A 16,356-nucleotide genomic window follows, 5' to 3' on the forward strand; every position below is an offset into this window, starting at 1 on the left:
TGTTTTAATATTTATTAACCATTTCCAGGTTTATTAATTTCTGCTTCATTTAACATTTTTCACTGCTCAGACTTACACACCTGGACAATACTGTCTATAACATCAGTTAGTGAAAGAAGGAAGATATGCTGCATTATCCTGAAGTATCTATCCTTCAGACACTCTACCTGGCAGCCCAAAGCTTTGTAATGAAACAGACTGAATACACAACCTTAAGGAGTGGCTGTCAGCTCTACAGGACGAAGAAACAGGAAACTGGCCATTTCAGAATCTGAAGGTTGCTTTCATTTGAACTATATATGTCAATTCTAGGGAGATTATAATAATGTATTACCTTCTGAAATAGATAATCTAGGACAAACTGAGAAGTTCATTCTGCTTTATGGACACCAAATGTAAAGCTTTGATTTTTGACCGATTATGGTGTCCTGAAGACAGTTCCAGTTTTGGCAATCTATAAAAGCAATTTGTTGTTTTTCTAGTTCATTTCAGTTACTTTTCCAAATGGTGCTACAGGTTTTCTCTCTAGCAATAAGCTGATCTTAGTTTCAAAGGGCTTGTTACTTGTTCCTCTCCTGATGCCTTTGTTCAAACGAGTCAGTGATTAATTTGATATTAAGTTTTCTGTCTGCACACGTACACATCCATTAGTTTTCCTAACTGTAAAGTGCAGGATATACAGCAAGATGGCATTTTTAAGGAACCATTTACTATCCACAGCAGTCAGTTGTCTGAATTGTGCAAGAGGACGTCACTGCTGCTTCCCTCTCTAATGCAGAGGCTTTGGTAGGGAACATGCTACCGTAATCAATGGGCACTGTGCAGGGACAGCCATGTTGCACCGCTATCTGAAACTAAAATGATGTACACAAATCCACCTGCATCGTCAGCATGATCTAAACCATCAAAGGTGTGACGGCAGACACATGATGGGGAAGACAGGAAGGCTCCTCGTTGTTTTCTTGCTCCTCTTCTCAGCTGCTTCCACTTTTTTGTTCTGCCTTCCTCCTTGTCCTCCCAGCCTCGGGCTGCTGTGAGGCAGCATGGCTCGTAGTGCCAGAGGTCTCTCTTTCCCATGCTTTACACAATGCACTCATTTATCCTGCACTCATTTATTTTAGAAATATAAAGTTGTGTGGATTTATTTTGTCAGAGATTTAAAACCACTGTAAGTGAAAGCATAACTGTTTAGAAATGTTTTTTTGTTTGTTTGTTTTTGTTTTTTTGGTGTGTGTGTGTGTGCTTCTGCTTCCTGTTCTGCTCTATCTCAACTGAGCAACAAACAAGGCTGACAAGTGTTTCAGCTGAGCAATCTGGCGTTTTGTTACCTGAATCTTATGCTAGCTGATTCTTGTGGAGCCCCTTGCCACAGGATACTCTTAATCACTGAAGCTCACAGCTCAAGAGGAGACAAGACGAGTTTGTGAAACTGAGGTGCCCTGAAGATGACTAAATAGAAACCCTGCCTTGTGCAGGAAAATTTCCTCTTTCATTAATTTTTTTTAATCCAATCCAAACGTATCACAAAAATACTACAGCCTATCTTTCAAATTCTTTACATTTTAATGTAAAACATTGGACAAAATCTTGACTGATTACTCTAAGGATTCCCTTGCTTTAAAAAAATGCAGTTTTACTACTCATAAAAATTAATTACAATGTAGCAGAGCCCCCAGAACAGCAAGCATTGCAGAAAAATCGATCATATAGGTAAGTTAAGAACAAATATAACCATTTCTCAGCAATTGTGAAGAACTGAGAAACAGTGTTCAAAGCAAGTTTTTTTTGGTGAATAAAATACATGTAATTTTACCTGGTCAGATGTATAGCCTGTATAGCCTGAGCTATACAAAGTCTGCAAATACTACACAACTGCAGCTAGAGCTCTGTGAGCTACGTTTGTCTCTGTTGAGTCATCAACTCTGCCTACGTTTCTTAAGTTAAGGAAAAGGAAAGATGTTTCAGGAGACATGAACAGTCAGGATGGTGATATGTACATACATTATATATATATCTATAATGTATATATATATACTTAGGGAGTGGGTGGACTGACTGTTGCTTAAATAAAACCTTTCATCAGTCCAAGTACTAAAAAATCTGTGTTAATCATGTACAAAAAAAAAAAAAAAAAAAAAAAAAAGAGCAAGCACAATTCAAATATATAATACTCAAAAAGGTGTTTGACCATGTCTCACCTACATCAGGCTGGCACAGAGCTGACTGTTCCACCGCAGTCTTTTATTTCCTAAGGTTTATTCATGTACTGCGAAGGGGACTGCTTGCACTTGGGTTTAGGGCACGGTTCTTGTAAGTGAAGGCACATCAGTCCAGAAATAACACTTGTTTACTCAGGATGGGCTGTTGGTTTTCTTTCCATATGAAGGAAACCACAAATAACTAGACTGTCGGGTTTGGTTCATTTCAAGCCTTTTTATTGGCATCCTTTTCTTTTATGCAGGGCTGTTTTTATAAACTTATAAATTGCTGCTGATTTTCTGATACATTTTCTGGTATGTTCTAGTTATTGAGCTTCTTTTTGATCAAAATACAACAAATTGCCTGATCAAAATGTAGGTGAAGGGAATTCAAACAGCTGAGGCTTTGAGTGCTGCCAAAGTTTTGGCTCTGAATTAACCCTTTGCAGTATCGATAATGAAGCAATTGCTGTTGACAAAAGTAAAAGCAGGACCTCTAAATGGACCAACATTCAGCATGTGGCAAAAAGCAGGTATCTTCAGACTATTTTGGTTACTATAACTGTAATTATTAATTAATATAATTCTATTAATTAATAAAACCTGTAACTGATATGTTTGTACTGAGAAACATTCATACATAAACCTTTTATAACTACTCTTGAAGATACACTTAGTAGAGATTTTGCTAGTTTCAGTGAGCTTTGTTCTGGTTTTACCTGTTGTCATTCTGTTCTGGTGAGATGGCACTGAAGTTATCAAAGCTCCCCCTCACACACACTTGGTAAAAAATTCAGATCAATGTACATGAAAAGTACATGATGTAGGTAGTAGTATATCAAAATGTTATAAATTCCAAGTCAATTTAGTTTATAAGATTTATTTATGGGGTCAATAAAAGGCAAGTAAACAGTGCTGGGTGCATGGGGAGTCTGGGCTCCTCCAACACACACACACGTTACATCTTTATGCTCCTAGGCTAATACATATTCATTACTACTTCTAGACAAGGCAGGTTTATTATAATTAGTCCCTGGAATCCAACCCCTCCCACTGGTGTATGTGTATCAGTCTCTGGTGGTCCCTCTGGGAGACTCAAGGTTTACCCTTCAAGCCCTCTGTTGACACGAATTGCTGGACCATTCCTTACAAAACCATCTCCCTTAGATTTATGTACACCACTGCTTCACCAGTCTATGGTTTCAATGATCTAGAGGTGTTGGGTTATGATTAATATTGTGCAAACTTTCCTTATGTGACATCTTTGTAGTAAAAGCAGAAATCCAGCTGCTAGTTCTGGCATGCAGATTGTCCTCCCATAACTTGCTTTCTTTTCTCCCCACCCCAAACCTGAGTTGAACTACATGGAAAATTAGCACTAAAGCCAAATCGTTGTTTGAACTTTCTGAGACGATTCTCTACACTGTTAGCTTTGATCTGTGCACAGCATTTAGAATATGCATACATTTGTGATCATTAATTCCCAGCCCATTGCATCAGTTGTATGCTAATGAGCCAAATTTTGTTAAATGATTTTGAGGTGTAATAAAATGATTATATCCTTCCATTTATATCCATGCACAAGTAAATTAATGAGTTCCTCTATGGGTAATTTACCTTTAGAAAGATAAATTTACAAAAACAAACAGCACTTCATGTATTTCCCCCCCTCCCCCCCCCCCTTTTTTTTTCTTTCAGGAAAAAGGCTTTTCAGCCTTTTTTCAGCCCTTGCTATATTTGGTTATTTCTGTAACCTGAAATATTTTGAGGTCTTCAATTCCTCACCAGTTTTTATGAACATTATTAATTACATATCTAATAAGTATTTAGATTCATTGTGTATGCAGTGTAGGATAAAATTGAGCACTAATGCTCTGTTTCTTACTATACTACCTGGTGCTTTAGAGGACTTTGTCTTTTTTATTATTGTAAAAGCATTGTGATGTTGGCCACATATATTAGTAGCTGCTAAAGAAAAGCTTCAGCATCTGCTGAGGCCATGAGGAACTTTTCATTGTCCCAAAGGCACTTTGAGATGAGTGATTTGTGCACTAGGGATGCTACTGTCTATAGGGAGCAATGTAGGAATTATTTTGTATTTCCATTCTATTCCTCTAACAAAACTGAGTCCTCCCAGACAAATAGCAGAGGTACATAGGCTTAATCTTCTTCCCCTGGTGCTGCATTGAAAAATACAGATATTATTTGTGTTATGGTATGAATCATGGATCCTTGGGAAGTCTCAGGCAATCTAACAAATTTTGGCCAGACCTCAGTTCACCAAGGGAGAAGTGATTCGGGTGCTTAATGGGCATCAGTTGTCATTTCAGAAAACTGAGGTTATCCAGCTGTCTTGTCTTAAGGGATGGGTTTTCCACAAGTCCTGTGTCAGGTGTGCGGATGATGTACAGATCCTTAAGATATCTAGTGACATAAGGCGCTGGTACCCACCCGTGATGTTTCCTGAATTCCTGCTGAAAATCCCCAACTGGGCAGGGAACTGGGGCACTGCTTCCTGCCATCTGCTGAGAGCAAATTAGAAACTCTTCATTCACAGACACTGTGCTGTGACCAAATGGACTAACTGGAGAGGATTTATGTTGTGTCCTCAGACAAAAATGGCAGAATGGTACCATAACCACAATCAGAGGCTGAGTTTTCAATCTCCTTTGTTTAGAGGATATGACTTTCTTAATGCTGTAATGGGCTTTGCTATTTCCCAGTCAAGTGGATATATTTATTTATTTTCACAGAAAACAGAAGGTCATGTAACTATTCCAAGGAATTAAGTTTAATACTTTAGTTTTACTGCCTCTGGAGCCCTAGGTTACCACTACCCTAACGTAATGGTGATCTTAGTTTGTTACTCAGAATCTCATTATAATTCACTGGTAAATACTTGTCTTCCTGACTGGTACACCACGCTGAGAGGCAGCTCTTGCAGAACATCCTAGGTGTGCAGCTCAAGTCTTCCAAAGCAGCATTAGGCTTTAGTTGGGGCAGCTTGAGTAAACCACTCCAGTGAGTGAGTTACTCAGAGCTTCATTTTGAGCTGCTCCCTCATTCCCAAAATACGTACATCCATTTCTGCCAAAGCAATAGCAAGCAACTCTTCCCTGCCTTGCTGTAAGGTCATGTTGACTTTGGCTGTTGCCTGCGTTCACATGGCGCTTGCTGTTTGTATAGTATTAAAGAAAACACCCAAAGCACTCCCACAGCGCTGTTTCTAGAATAACACCTCCCAAAAGTGCTTGGCTGGTGTGGCACAGCTGGTGTGGAGAGGGGCGATGCCTCGCAGAGCACCTCTGTGCCCCGAGGTGTGCAGGCTGGGGCAAACACGAACTTTGTCACTGTCAACACCAGGGGCCGAGGAGGTGGACCTGGGTGTCGAGAACAGAGCTGGGTGGGGGTGGGAGCTAAAAAACCTCCAGCTTTCCTCTGCGTGAGCTGTGCTCTGTGCAGGCATCCTCCTGCCAGCACTCCTGAAGTCTCTTGTGCTATGAATGCAGCAAGGGATGTGAAGCGCAGCTGCACCTATCGGCCGGGTGGCGTGCTTCAGGCGAGACTGCATCTGCATTTATCAACGTGAATGCAGTTAACCCATACAAATTCTGTCTTTGAGGGACTCCTCGACTGAGCGGAGGTATTCACTTGATGTTTTATGCCATCAGATGTGTACTCAGGCTCTGCTTGCAGTAAAAGTTACAGCAAATCAGAGAATAACCTAAGTCTTACACCATGAAGCGCCAGAGCCATCGCAGCCTGCTGTGTGGATAACACTAGTACTCTTTTCCCTTTTCCCCTCAATTCCCCAAAATCCATTTCATCTCCACATTCTCTTGGTGCTCTGCCGTGCTTCCCCCAGCATTCAGTCCCACTTTCCAGGCGCCCATGCCCAGTTTGCTGACAGGGCTTTGACCCTGCCCGGGGGATGCTTAGGGAGTGTTCTGCACTGCATGCACCAGCTGAAAGCCTCTGCTTCTGATTTCCAGAGATCCCCTTGGTCCTGTATCTCTTCGCCCTGATCTCCATCACCTGGCTGTGGGGAGGGCTGCACATGGCGTACCGGCAGCTCTGGATGTTGGTCTTCTTCATCATCTTCAACAGCCTGCAGGTAAGAGCTGACTTCTGGTCCTTTGGTCCTCTTGGGGGATCACCTCCACCTCTTCTTAATGCCCGTGGCATTTCAGCTTGGCCAGCTGAACAAAACCCAGAAACAAACAGCGGCTTGCATGTGACACACTGGAGATGTTAATTGTGTTCTTTATCTCTTTCTGAAATTAACATATAGAATGCACATTAATGCAAGAGGTGCATTGTTTTGAAACAATAGCAATAATTGCATGGATTTAATTTCATAGTAAATACACTGGGAAAGAAAATTGCTTGCTTACTTATGTAATTTTACTGAGATAATTATACCAGTAAAACTGAAGTATTTGCAGCCTTTGCAAGGAAACAGAGTATTTCAATTTTCTGTGTCCTTTAATTAAAAAAAAAAAAAAATCACTAAAACCCACAATACTTTAAAGTAGCCGTAAGATTTTATTTTTTTTTTTTTCATTATTAGGAGTGAGAGTTTAGGGTTGACTTTTCTTATTTAGCATTGGTAAAGAAGCAAAGATCTTTTCACTGAAAAAGTCTAATATACACTAGATGTTGATTATTAGTTACAAAAAAATGCAAATTGCCCCTTACAGAATTTCACACATGTGAGTACTTCCACCGGACCACTACTGTGCTGTGCAGAATTCAATACCTTGTTGTGCATTATGGCATTGTTTACAGAATAGAGGCCAGTATATCACAGATGGTAAAGTGCCTCTAATGTCTGAAAATAGTGAGATGATGAGGAATCCAAAATATATACATTGAAATCTATGGTGTTCAAATTTTTCTGAGATGCATATAATAGAAACATCTGTGATATCATGTATTATCTACCTGTATTCATACCTGTATTATTTACCTATATTTTACCTCATCAACTAGAAAGTAATAAAAATGAATATTTACCACAAAACAGATTTATTTTAGATTTTAATTCAAAAAGTAGACATTCTCAGCAGAAATCTAGACTTTAAAAATATTGAGTCATAAGCATTTTTTTAATTGAAAAAAAAAAACCAAAGCCGTAGCTTACTCTCCCTGTGCATTTAGTTATTCAGTACAACTTGTCATTTAATTATACTGCATATGTTGACATATATGGGCTCAAATTCATTATCCTTCTTTTCTGTGAAGTTAAGTGAGTAGTCATCACCTGCAAGCCAATAACGTCACTTTTTAGGAAGGCATTTGAGCTTTCTGTGCAGTGGGACGGCCACAGCTCTGCAGGGCTGGCTGCAGCGCCCACGCACGTCCCCTGTCTTTCCTCTCCTCTCCCCCTGCAAAACCTCAGAGCACAGGCGAGCCCCCATGGGAGCTTCAGCAGCACAACCCTAACTGCTGTGGCTTTACAGTGAAACATGTCACTGAGATGCAGGATAAGTGCGTGGTGATGTCTCTGTGTGTATGTGCACATAGAAACAAAACATACTTTTATATATCCTTTTTTTTTTTTCCCACCGTTCTGCAGAGTTATTGCTAGAATCCAATCCAGGCTTGTGTTTCATGGATATATTGGATACAAATGCTTGAAGAGGGTTGCTCATTATAACTGAGATTTTATGCCAGAGGTAAAGCAGTGACAGAGCACTGTAATATGCATGGATATTTGCTTTAATAAAAAAAATACTTTATTGCCAGTGCATATTTAGAGAAGACAGATATGAGCACTCAGTGAGAATTATCATTCATGGCCAGAATGTTGACACTTCTGTGTAACTGCCAGAAGATATGTTATATTGCTCTGCTTTATATAACCTGAAATGTTTTATTCAAGCAAGGGCACAAAGCCTAGGAATTATTGTTAGTTTAATTATTGTTGCAAGGCACTAACTCCTGTGATGAGAGCAAGCAGTGAAATGGGATGTTGAAAACCAGTTGTGTAAAACTTGAGTCCCTCAAGGCCTGCGGGGGATTTATTGCACCTGGTAGTTCAGTACGATAGCAGGTAACAGAAAACACAGATAAAAAAGCATGCACAGAATAACATTTAGGTCATGACCGATAATGGAGATGCACCTGTGCATGACTCTGAAGTTAAGATTTTGTTTAAATCCAGATAAAACTGAGATGGGATACTTGCTCTTCTCAATCTATGTGAAGTTTTTCAGTTGGTTTTATTTAATGCTCTTTATGTAATTTTGTTTCCATTCATGCACTTTAAAATTTTCAGAAGGACCCCTGGCAGCAGGAGCATTTCTCATCTTTCATGGCTTTATCCCCCATTGCATCTCCATCGTCAGACAGGGTGAAGCAGGGAAACACACATTCAGCAGCTTTGTTTGAGGAGCTAGGACTCCTGGTAGGCTGCCGTGCTTTGGCAGGAATTAAACATGTAGCAGCCATGTTTGCTATTTTCAATAGCAATTAATCCCTTGGTTTTGCAATTAATCCCTTGGTAATATTATTTAAGAAAAGTGCACTCCTGTAAAAGTGCACTCTTCTGTCTCTGATTGCCCTGACGAAAGATGGTGGTGTCTGGAGAGTGGCTGTAGATGGCAGCTGGCCCGCAGGGTATGCTGCACCATCTCCACAACAAGTATATTACTATTCAAATTACATCAATATTTATCCTTTTCATCAGAAGGAGCAACACATTACATTCCTTTCCTAGTGCTAGAGGATCGGCAAAGCCTCAAATATAAAATAGTGTTTCCTCTATTGACAGGACATGCTAAAATTTCACGTTTTATCTCTTCCTGGCTAACGTTTTACATTAAAACCTGTGCATTTGCAGCTCTAACTCAGATAGTAGTCAATAAAAAACTTTTCCTTGCAGCTGTGAAGAGCTGAGGACTTTACACTTCACATTTCAAAGACATTTTCTTGTGCTCTGCTGGAGATATTAGGCAGGAAATGTAATAAGACAGTATCCTCTACCTTTCATTACTAGATATTAGAAATTATTTTTTAATGTGTGAATTTATCAAATATTTAAAAGGAAAATATAGCTATTTAGTATTGGATGCCCTAAGAAGAATAAAAGAAGTTGAGTAGATTTCTCACAGTGCTACCTTTTTTTTTTATTTGTTTGTTTTAATAGAAAATGTTTTCGGTGCCTTGTAAATCTGTACAATAATATGTGTTTAAAAAACATTTCCTGAAACACCACCGCTGTATAAACAACCTCACCACATACACATTGTTCTCCTGTTTTAAAAGTTGCGATTATCTAACCAGGAAACAGAAGATCCAACTTGTGATTCAGGTGACCAGACGTGCAGCATGAGTTGAAAGAACAGTGAAGCGTCAGGGCGAACAGCCTGCAAAAAACACCCAACGTCTGCGAGCTATTCTGTTATTCAGATAAGCAGCAATGCTGATTTGTGTTAATAAAACAAAGGGTCAGCACATGGGCTGTTTCTGTAGGAGAGAAGTACACGTTACACACGCTTCTGGTAGTAAATGCCCTCAGCATTTTCAGGTTGTGCTCCCCTGAGAGGAGCCGTCAGGGTGGTCTTGGGGGATAAGCACGCGGTCCTGGCCTGCAGACAGACACGTTTGTGTTGGTGTGACAGTGTTGTCTGAGTCCCTGACCTCAGCCTGTTTGGGGATGAGAGAGGGATGTGAAAAGGTGCTAAGGTGTGGATGGCACGTTATGAAAGTGATTTCCTGTGGAACTCACTGTCTCCCCACACGTGCTGTTCGCACGTCATTCCCTTGCACTGTGCCTTCATCAGCTCTCAGGCAGTGGTTGTTAAATCTGGGACGAGGCTTTCTGCCTCCAAAGGCTGCTTCACCATCTATTAGCGGGCATTTCTGCTATGCTGTGTGCCCCACTTCAGTCTGAAAGCAACTCAGCATTCATTAAAAGCTTTTCCCAACAGGAAAGAGAACATGAAATAGTTTAGAAGGAGCAGAGCCCTGCTTCCCTGCTGCTCAGGAGTTACAGACCCTGAGCAGAGCAGAGCACGACCCATTAAATGTGTTTGATATCCAGATGGATCCAGCTTGGGAGACTGCAAAGGCACTGTGTATTATCCAATTTAGTTGTTTAGCCGCATGACAAACATTTCCTCGGAAATGCACTTGATAGAAAAATCATCTCCTAAGGACAGATTGTTTCCAAGCACTTCCTGTGGGAAATGGTTTCCATCAGAGAGGAGTTTACAGTACAAGCTATTCATGTGCATGCAGGGGAGGGACAGTCCTTTCCCTGTATCTTCAAGAATAAACATGCAAAGTGCTGTTTGGGGGTACAATATCTGATTTACATCGTCACAGAGTAAACAGTCACCCAGCAAATAAATACAGCTAAACCCCTTCTGTTCACCGCGGCCAAAATGAAAGTTTAAAAGGTATCTTAAAACTTTTTCATCCAATGTGCTTAAAGTAGGAAATCCCAAAATACATTTAGAATAGTGTAGAAGGAAAAGGCTAAGGAGCATGTTTAGGATATCGATGCTTGGAGTTCCTCCATGGCATGGTCCTGATTATCCCACCCAGGCAGCATCTGTGTCACAGAAGCACACCCTGTCCTCTCTCGTGAAAGACTTGGGCTCCCAATCCTTTCAGCTGGAAGACGAGAGAGGAACATTTGCCTTTTTACATGTGACTGCCCGAGCGGGTTTGTTCGCAAGCTGTTTGTTGGGGTCAGGAGCGAAGGAATAAGCTGCTGTGGCTCTCGAAAGGTTAGGATTTCACAAGCCATTTTGCACATGCCATAATAATATAAAAGATGGCTGTGTTTTTTGTGAGATTTGCAGGGTGTTTCTGGTTTCTGTAGCTGAGGTCATCAGTGGCATATTTACCGTTCAGTCGAGGCCGATCCAAAGTTCAGGGAGGTGGGTGGATCTCTTCCCCTTGTTTGCAGAGGCTGGGGTTAGGCTTTAGGTCTGTGCCGAGGCTTCTCCCCTGAGCTGAATCCTTTTATCTGAACCCTTTCTCATTATGATCTTGATTATTATTTGGTTATATTTCCAACAAACTTCACTGGACACCCCGACCCTCTATCTTGTAATTTAGAATATATGCACACTGCAAACCACAATGTGTTAGGTACTCCTAAGCTACCTCTGTTGTGGCCTCTTGCACCTTGTACTAATCCTTACCACACCCTACTCCCAGTAATAAATTAACTATATTTTAAAAATAAAAAGTAATTTTGAACCAAAACCTTGCTTTTAAGAAATGGTGAAATGTTACATGTCAACAGTATCAAAAGTCCATTTTTCAGTGATCTTAAGTCAGGAGAAAAGCAAATCAAGATTGGGAAGTATTCCATTATTCAAATAAATCTTATGTGGTTGTTTTGGCTGACAGAGATACGAATAAAATATCTTCTCCCATTCTGTATTTGAACACACTAGTTCACATGACTGCATTACTGACAGTGTTATATATAAAATAAGTGTTTCCAGGAAACCCTGAAAATATCTGGAAGTAGCGATTGATTGATGGTTTTCTAAACTGGGCAAAATGGCTGACTTTTCTAAAAGTAAAAATTTTGAAGGTCAACTAATTAGTAGTGGGCTACATTAAAATAAAATTATTCAAAAGTTCAGATATAAATGTTTAAGAAAACACAGTACGTTTAACAAGAAAGCTGGACATACAGAAGTCTACTGAACAGGTGCACACCCTAACCTGACCTTGACTGGAGGAGATACAATTCACCAAACTTCAACAATTAGAATAGCAGACGCAAACTGGAATGTGAGTAGGAGCTGATTCAGCAGCAAAGAGATAAAATATTGAAGAAAACTGGTGGATACAGTAGCAAAACAACATGAACATGAGGAATAAACCCTGTTTTTAGAGCAAGCAAAAATAATTGTGGCAAGAGACATGCCAGAGGTTTTAGAGGCCAAAACACAGTAAAAACATCATACTGAGACAAAAAGAACAGAGATTTAAAGTTTTAAGCATGCCATACTACTACTAATTTATTTATTTATTTATTTATAAAAAGGGCAAAAATATGCAGTTCTTAAGCTCATGCTGGTGCCAATTGCAAATAAAAGAGTTTTTTTTCCTAGGGTACACTATTTATCTGGTGATACTGAGAGGGCCACAGCTATAAATATTTCCACTTCCTGTTCCTTGTGGCATGTTCCTCGCCATGAGTCAGGGGTGGACGATGTGATGCTGTTCGTAACAGTTCCAATGATCTAAGCAATGCAAAAACAAACAAAATCAAGTACTGGATAGACCTGAGTAAATGTGGTGGGCTGCAAAAGGCTTCCTCAAGATTATGCAAATATGAGACTGTGATTCCACAATTTAGATAAGCCCAAGAGAAGACTAGGAAGTTGTCGCAGTATTGCCAGGAAATGATGATTTTAAAGCAGACTATCAAAAACAGAGCTTGCTCACATACAAATAGTACAAGCAATGCAGTCGGATGAGTGCATAATTCAAACACAATTAAACAATTCATACACTACCTCAGGAAAAAATAAGTAAGACTAAATATGCAGCCTAAACAGGCATTACATTTTGACATCTGTGGAATAAAGTAGCCTACATGCTGTTTCTGCAGACTTGGATTTTCTTCCAGACACACTGTACCTGGAAGGAAAGAAGATATTGTAACAAGGACAGTTCACTGGTTCACTGGAACAAAAAGACAGAAAAATTATTTTTCTTAAAGTCAAAAACCTAGCAAGTTTGGCAGGTGTTGAGAAACATTGTAGATATGTACATTTATTTTAAAACAAACAGGAAAATGAATTAACATAAAACAGATAGGTAGAGAAAGCTTTTCAGTTTTTGAGACTTGTCACCTTTTGACATCAGCAGCTAAACTTTTGGGATTTCATCCTCATTGGGCAATAGCATTGGTATGCTTTATACCAGCAGTCCAAACTTACAAAGCCATCTGAGTGCCTCAATTATTTCAAGAATCAAGACAATGCAGTATTTAAATTTATATCCCCTTCTCCACATGTTGAGTTCCTCCTTAAAGAATTCTCTGTGCTCCTAGTTACCAACCTACGCATACTATAATGCATAATTACCATAATTTTACTTATGAAATAAGTTACTATAAATACTACAAAATTACTTATGAAATTATTGTAAAACATTTCCTTTACCTATTCAAGTCCTTAGGTGATAGACCCAGATATCAGTTTGTAGCTGAAGGCAAAACAAAGCAAAAAAGTGTGCAATTTCAGATAAACAAAGGAAGCATTGTTATGTTGGGACTGAATACCTGACAGGATAAACCAATGTCAGAAGAGAGCGATAGTGAGTAGATCTGTGTTCATGATGATAAAAATATATATAATAATACATAATAAAATTGCAAAAATTAGTGAAGGAGTCTGAAATGTACTTTGACTTAACTGGATTTTTAAGCAGTCTCAAGAAACATTTAGAGAATTAGAAACATTAGAATTTCAATCACTTGCCTACTAAGAATATGGAAAAAAATGATGTGTTATGTATATATATATTTTAAACAAAAGTAGACATTAAGTAACATTTTAGTTCTTCCAGCATCTACTGAACTTCTTCAGCAGTTCTTGAAGAACTATAACATATGTTTCAGGAAGAATTTTAGAATATGCTGTTCAGTTTTTGAGACAGAAGATGACAAAGCATTTTTTACCATTCTAGAAAGTTAGGAAGGATTATGTAGTTGGCAAAGACAAATAAGAAATGTCATTTACATCACTGTATTCAGTGGAAGTTTATCCACTCAAAAGGACAAGGTATCAGGTACATTCTCCTCTTCTTCTAGCATCGTCAGTAAGAGTTGACTTCTCTGACTACCAAGAATGTAATAGCAACCAGTTTGATTTGGTATCTGTAAAAAGTACCACCTTTTCATTTTATATTGCTGCTGATTGCTTTGTGTCACCATAAATAGCATTTTTTCAATAACTCAGCTGAAAGAAGTATCTCAATATAATCATAATGTAGAATTAGTCTGTATTTTGCCTTTACATCCAACCTTCTAAATTCTGTAGTATTATTTAAGACTAGTTGATAGAGCAGTGCCAGCTCATAGCATTCAGAAGTCAAGAATGTGACTTCTGTGCTTTGAAAATAATGAATTTATTTATAATTGGCTGAAATACTCAGTCTCTCTCTCTCTCTTTCTCCTTTTTTTTTTTTTTTTGGCACTGCTTTTCACAGGCAAAGCCTGTTTCATGTACTGGCACAGTTTCAGAAGGTGAGAGGCAGCAAACAGTAGGGCAGTGACACTCTGGGGACCACTTAGAGAAGTTGTAATACCCAGATCCATGAGGCTGAAAGGGATTAATCTGGAAGTGCTGAAGGTGCTAGCAGTTTAACTGTTTAATTTTTGAAGTATCGTGGCAATTGAGGATATGACTGATGGCAAGGAAAATGATAATATTGCTCCCAAATTTTAGAAAGGCAGAGTGTAGCTTCCAGAAATTTGTGGCTGACAGAAACTAGGGGACATGACAAATGTCAGAACTGATCTAGAAGCAACTTCATAAATTTGAGAGAAAACCTCACAGTCCTCAGTGAAGAGACACAGTTATACACCTAAAAGAGAATAACCCCATGCATGTGTTCAGCCTTGGTAGTGTGAGTGTTGGTCTTGCTGGAGTGGGAGTGTGCCAAGCTAAGCATGGGGCAGCAGTTTACTCCTTTTAGATAAGGCAAACCACACTCTGGGCTGTTGTGGGAGAAGTTTGGCCAGTTGTTTGAGTGATTATTTCTGTCTGCTCAGTGGTAATGAGGCCACACTTGGAACACTGTCCAGTTTTGGGGCCTCCAGTTCACAAGGTAGGTGGAGGGTCCAAGGCAGGGCTACCACAGTGGACAGAGGTTTGGGGCATGTCTTCTAAAGAGTGTTTGAGGGAGCTGGGCTTATTTAAGTAAGGGCACAAGTGGAAAATGTGATAGCAGTATGCAAATATTTGAAAGGTAGTTAAAATGATGATGACATCATGCTCTAAGAATCACAGAATCATGAGTTGGAAGGGACCCACAAGGATCACTGAGTCCAACTCCTGGCTCCACGCATGACCACCCAAAAATCAAACCACATCTCTGAGAGTGCTGTCCAAACACTTCTTGAACTCCGGCAGGCTCGATGCCATGACCACTGCCCTGTGGAGTATGTTCCAACCCCTGACCACCCTCTGGGTGCAGAACCCTTCCCTATGCCCCAGCCTGACCCTCCCTTGTCCCAGCTCCATGTCATCCTCTCGGGTCCTGTCGCTGTCCCCAGAGAGCAGAGCTCAGCGCCTGCCCCTCCGCTCCCCTTGTGAGGGAGCTGCAGGTCGCCATGAGGCCTCCCCTCAGCCTGCTCTGGTTGGGGCTGAGCAAACCCAGGAACTTCAGCCGTTTCTCATGTCTTCCCCTCTAGACCCTTCACTACCACTGTAACCGTCTTTTGGATGCTCTTTAGCAGTTTTATGTCCTTATATTGTGGCAACCAAAACTGCACACAGTGCTCAAGGGGAGCCCACACCAGCACAGAGCAGAGTGGGACAATCCTTTCCCTCGACTGTCCAGCAGAACTGTGCCTGATGCACCCCCAGAACATGGTTGGTCCTCCTGGCTGCCAGGGCACACTGCTGGCTCATATTCAGCTTGCCATCAATCAAAACCCCCAGATCCCTTTCTGCAAAGTTGCTCTCCAGCCTCTTGTCACCCCCAGAGTGTCCATACTGCCAGGGTTGCCTCTTGCTGGGTTCAGAATCTGTCACTTGCTCTTGTTAAACCTCATATAGTTGGGGGTTGCCCAGCTCTCTGATTTGTCAAGATCTTCCTGAAAGGCTTCTCTACCATCAACAGTGTAAACAGCTCCTCCTAACTGCAAACTTCCTTGGCATGCATTTGAGATCATTTATGAAAACATTGAAGAGAGCTAGTCCCAGAATGGAGCCCTGTGGAACCCCACTAGTTACTGGCCACCAGCCTCATGTAACCCCTTTGAGCTTGTCCTGTTGGCCAATTAATTGTTCACCCATCACACTAGCTGTATGCTGGACAATTTGTTCAGAAGGATACTGAAAGAGTATCCAAAGATTTGCTAAATCAAAACTAAAATTAAAATAAATTAAATAAAAATACAAGAAAATAATGTCACCTTTACTGGCTTCCCTTGGTGAACTAGGTGGGT

The 16,356-nt window shown here is 40.2% G+C and overlaps 1 protein-coding gene across 1 annotated transcript in view; it reads left to right on the forward strand.

The window, feature by feature from the left end:
• Positions 1-16,356, forward strand: part of ADGRV1 (adhesion G protein-coupled receptor V1) — a gene marked incomplete at both ends in the record, with an annotated part of 271,966 nt that overhangs the window by 223,894 nt on the left and 31,716 nt on the right. Inside the window, one exon of the mRNA XM_084304820.1 lies at positions 6,191-6,312. Coding sequence (XP_084160946.1) covers positions 6,191-6,312 — 122 coding nt within the window. The remainder of the gene's footprint in view (positions 1-6,190; positions 6,313-16,356) is intronic.

The sequence above is a fragment of the Netta rufina genome, assembly GCF_964035555.1.
Source record: "Netta rufina genome assembly, chromosome: Z".
In the NCBI taxonomy this organism is placed as follows: domain Eukaryota; kingdom Metazoa; phylum Chordata; class Aves; order Anseriformes; family Anatidae; genus Netta; species Netta rufina.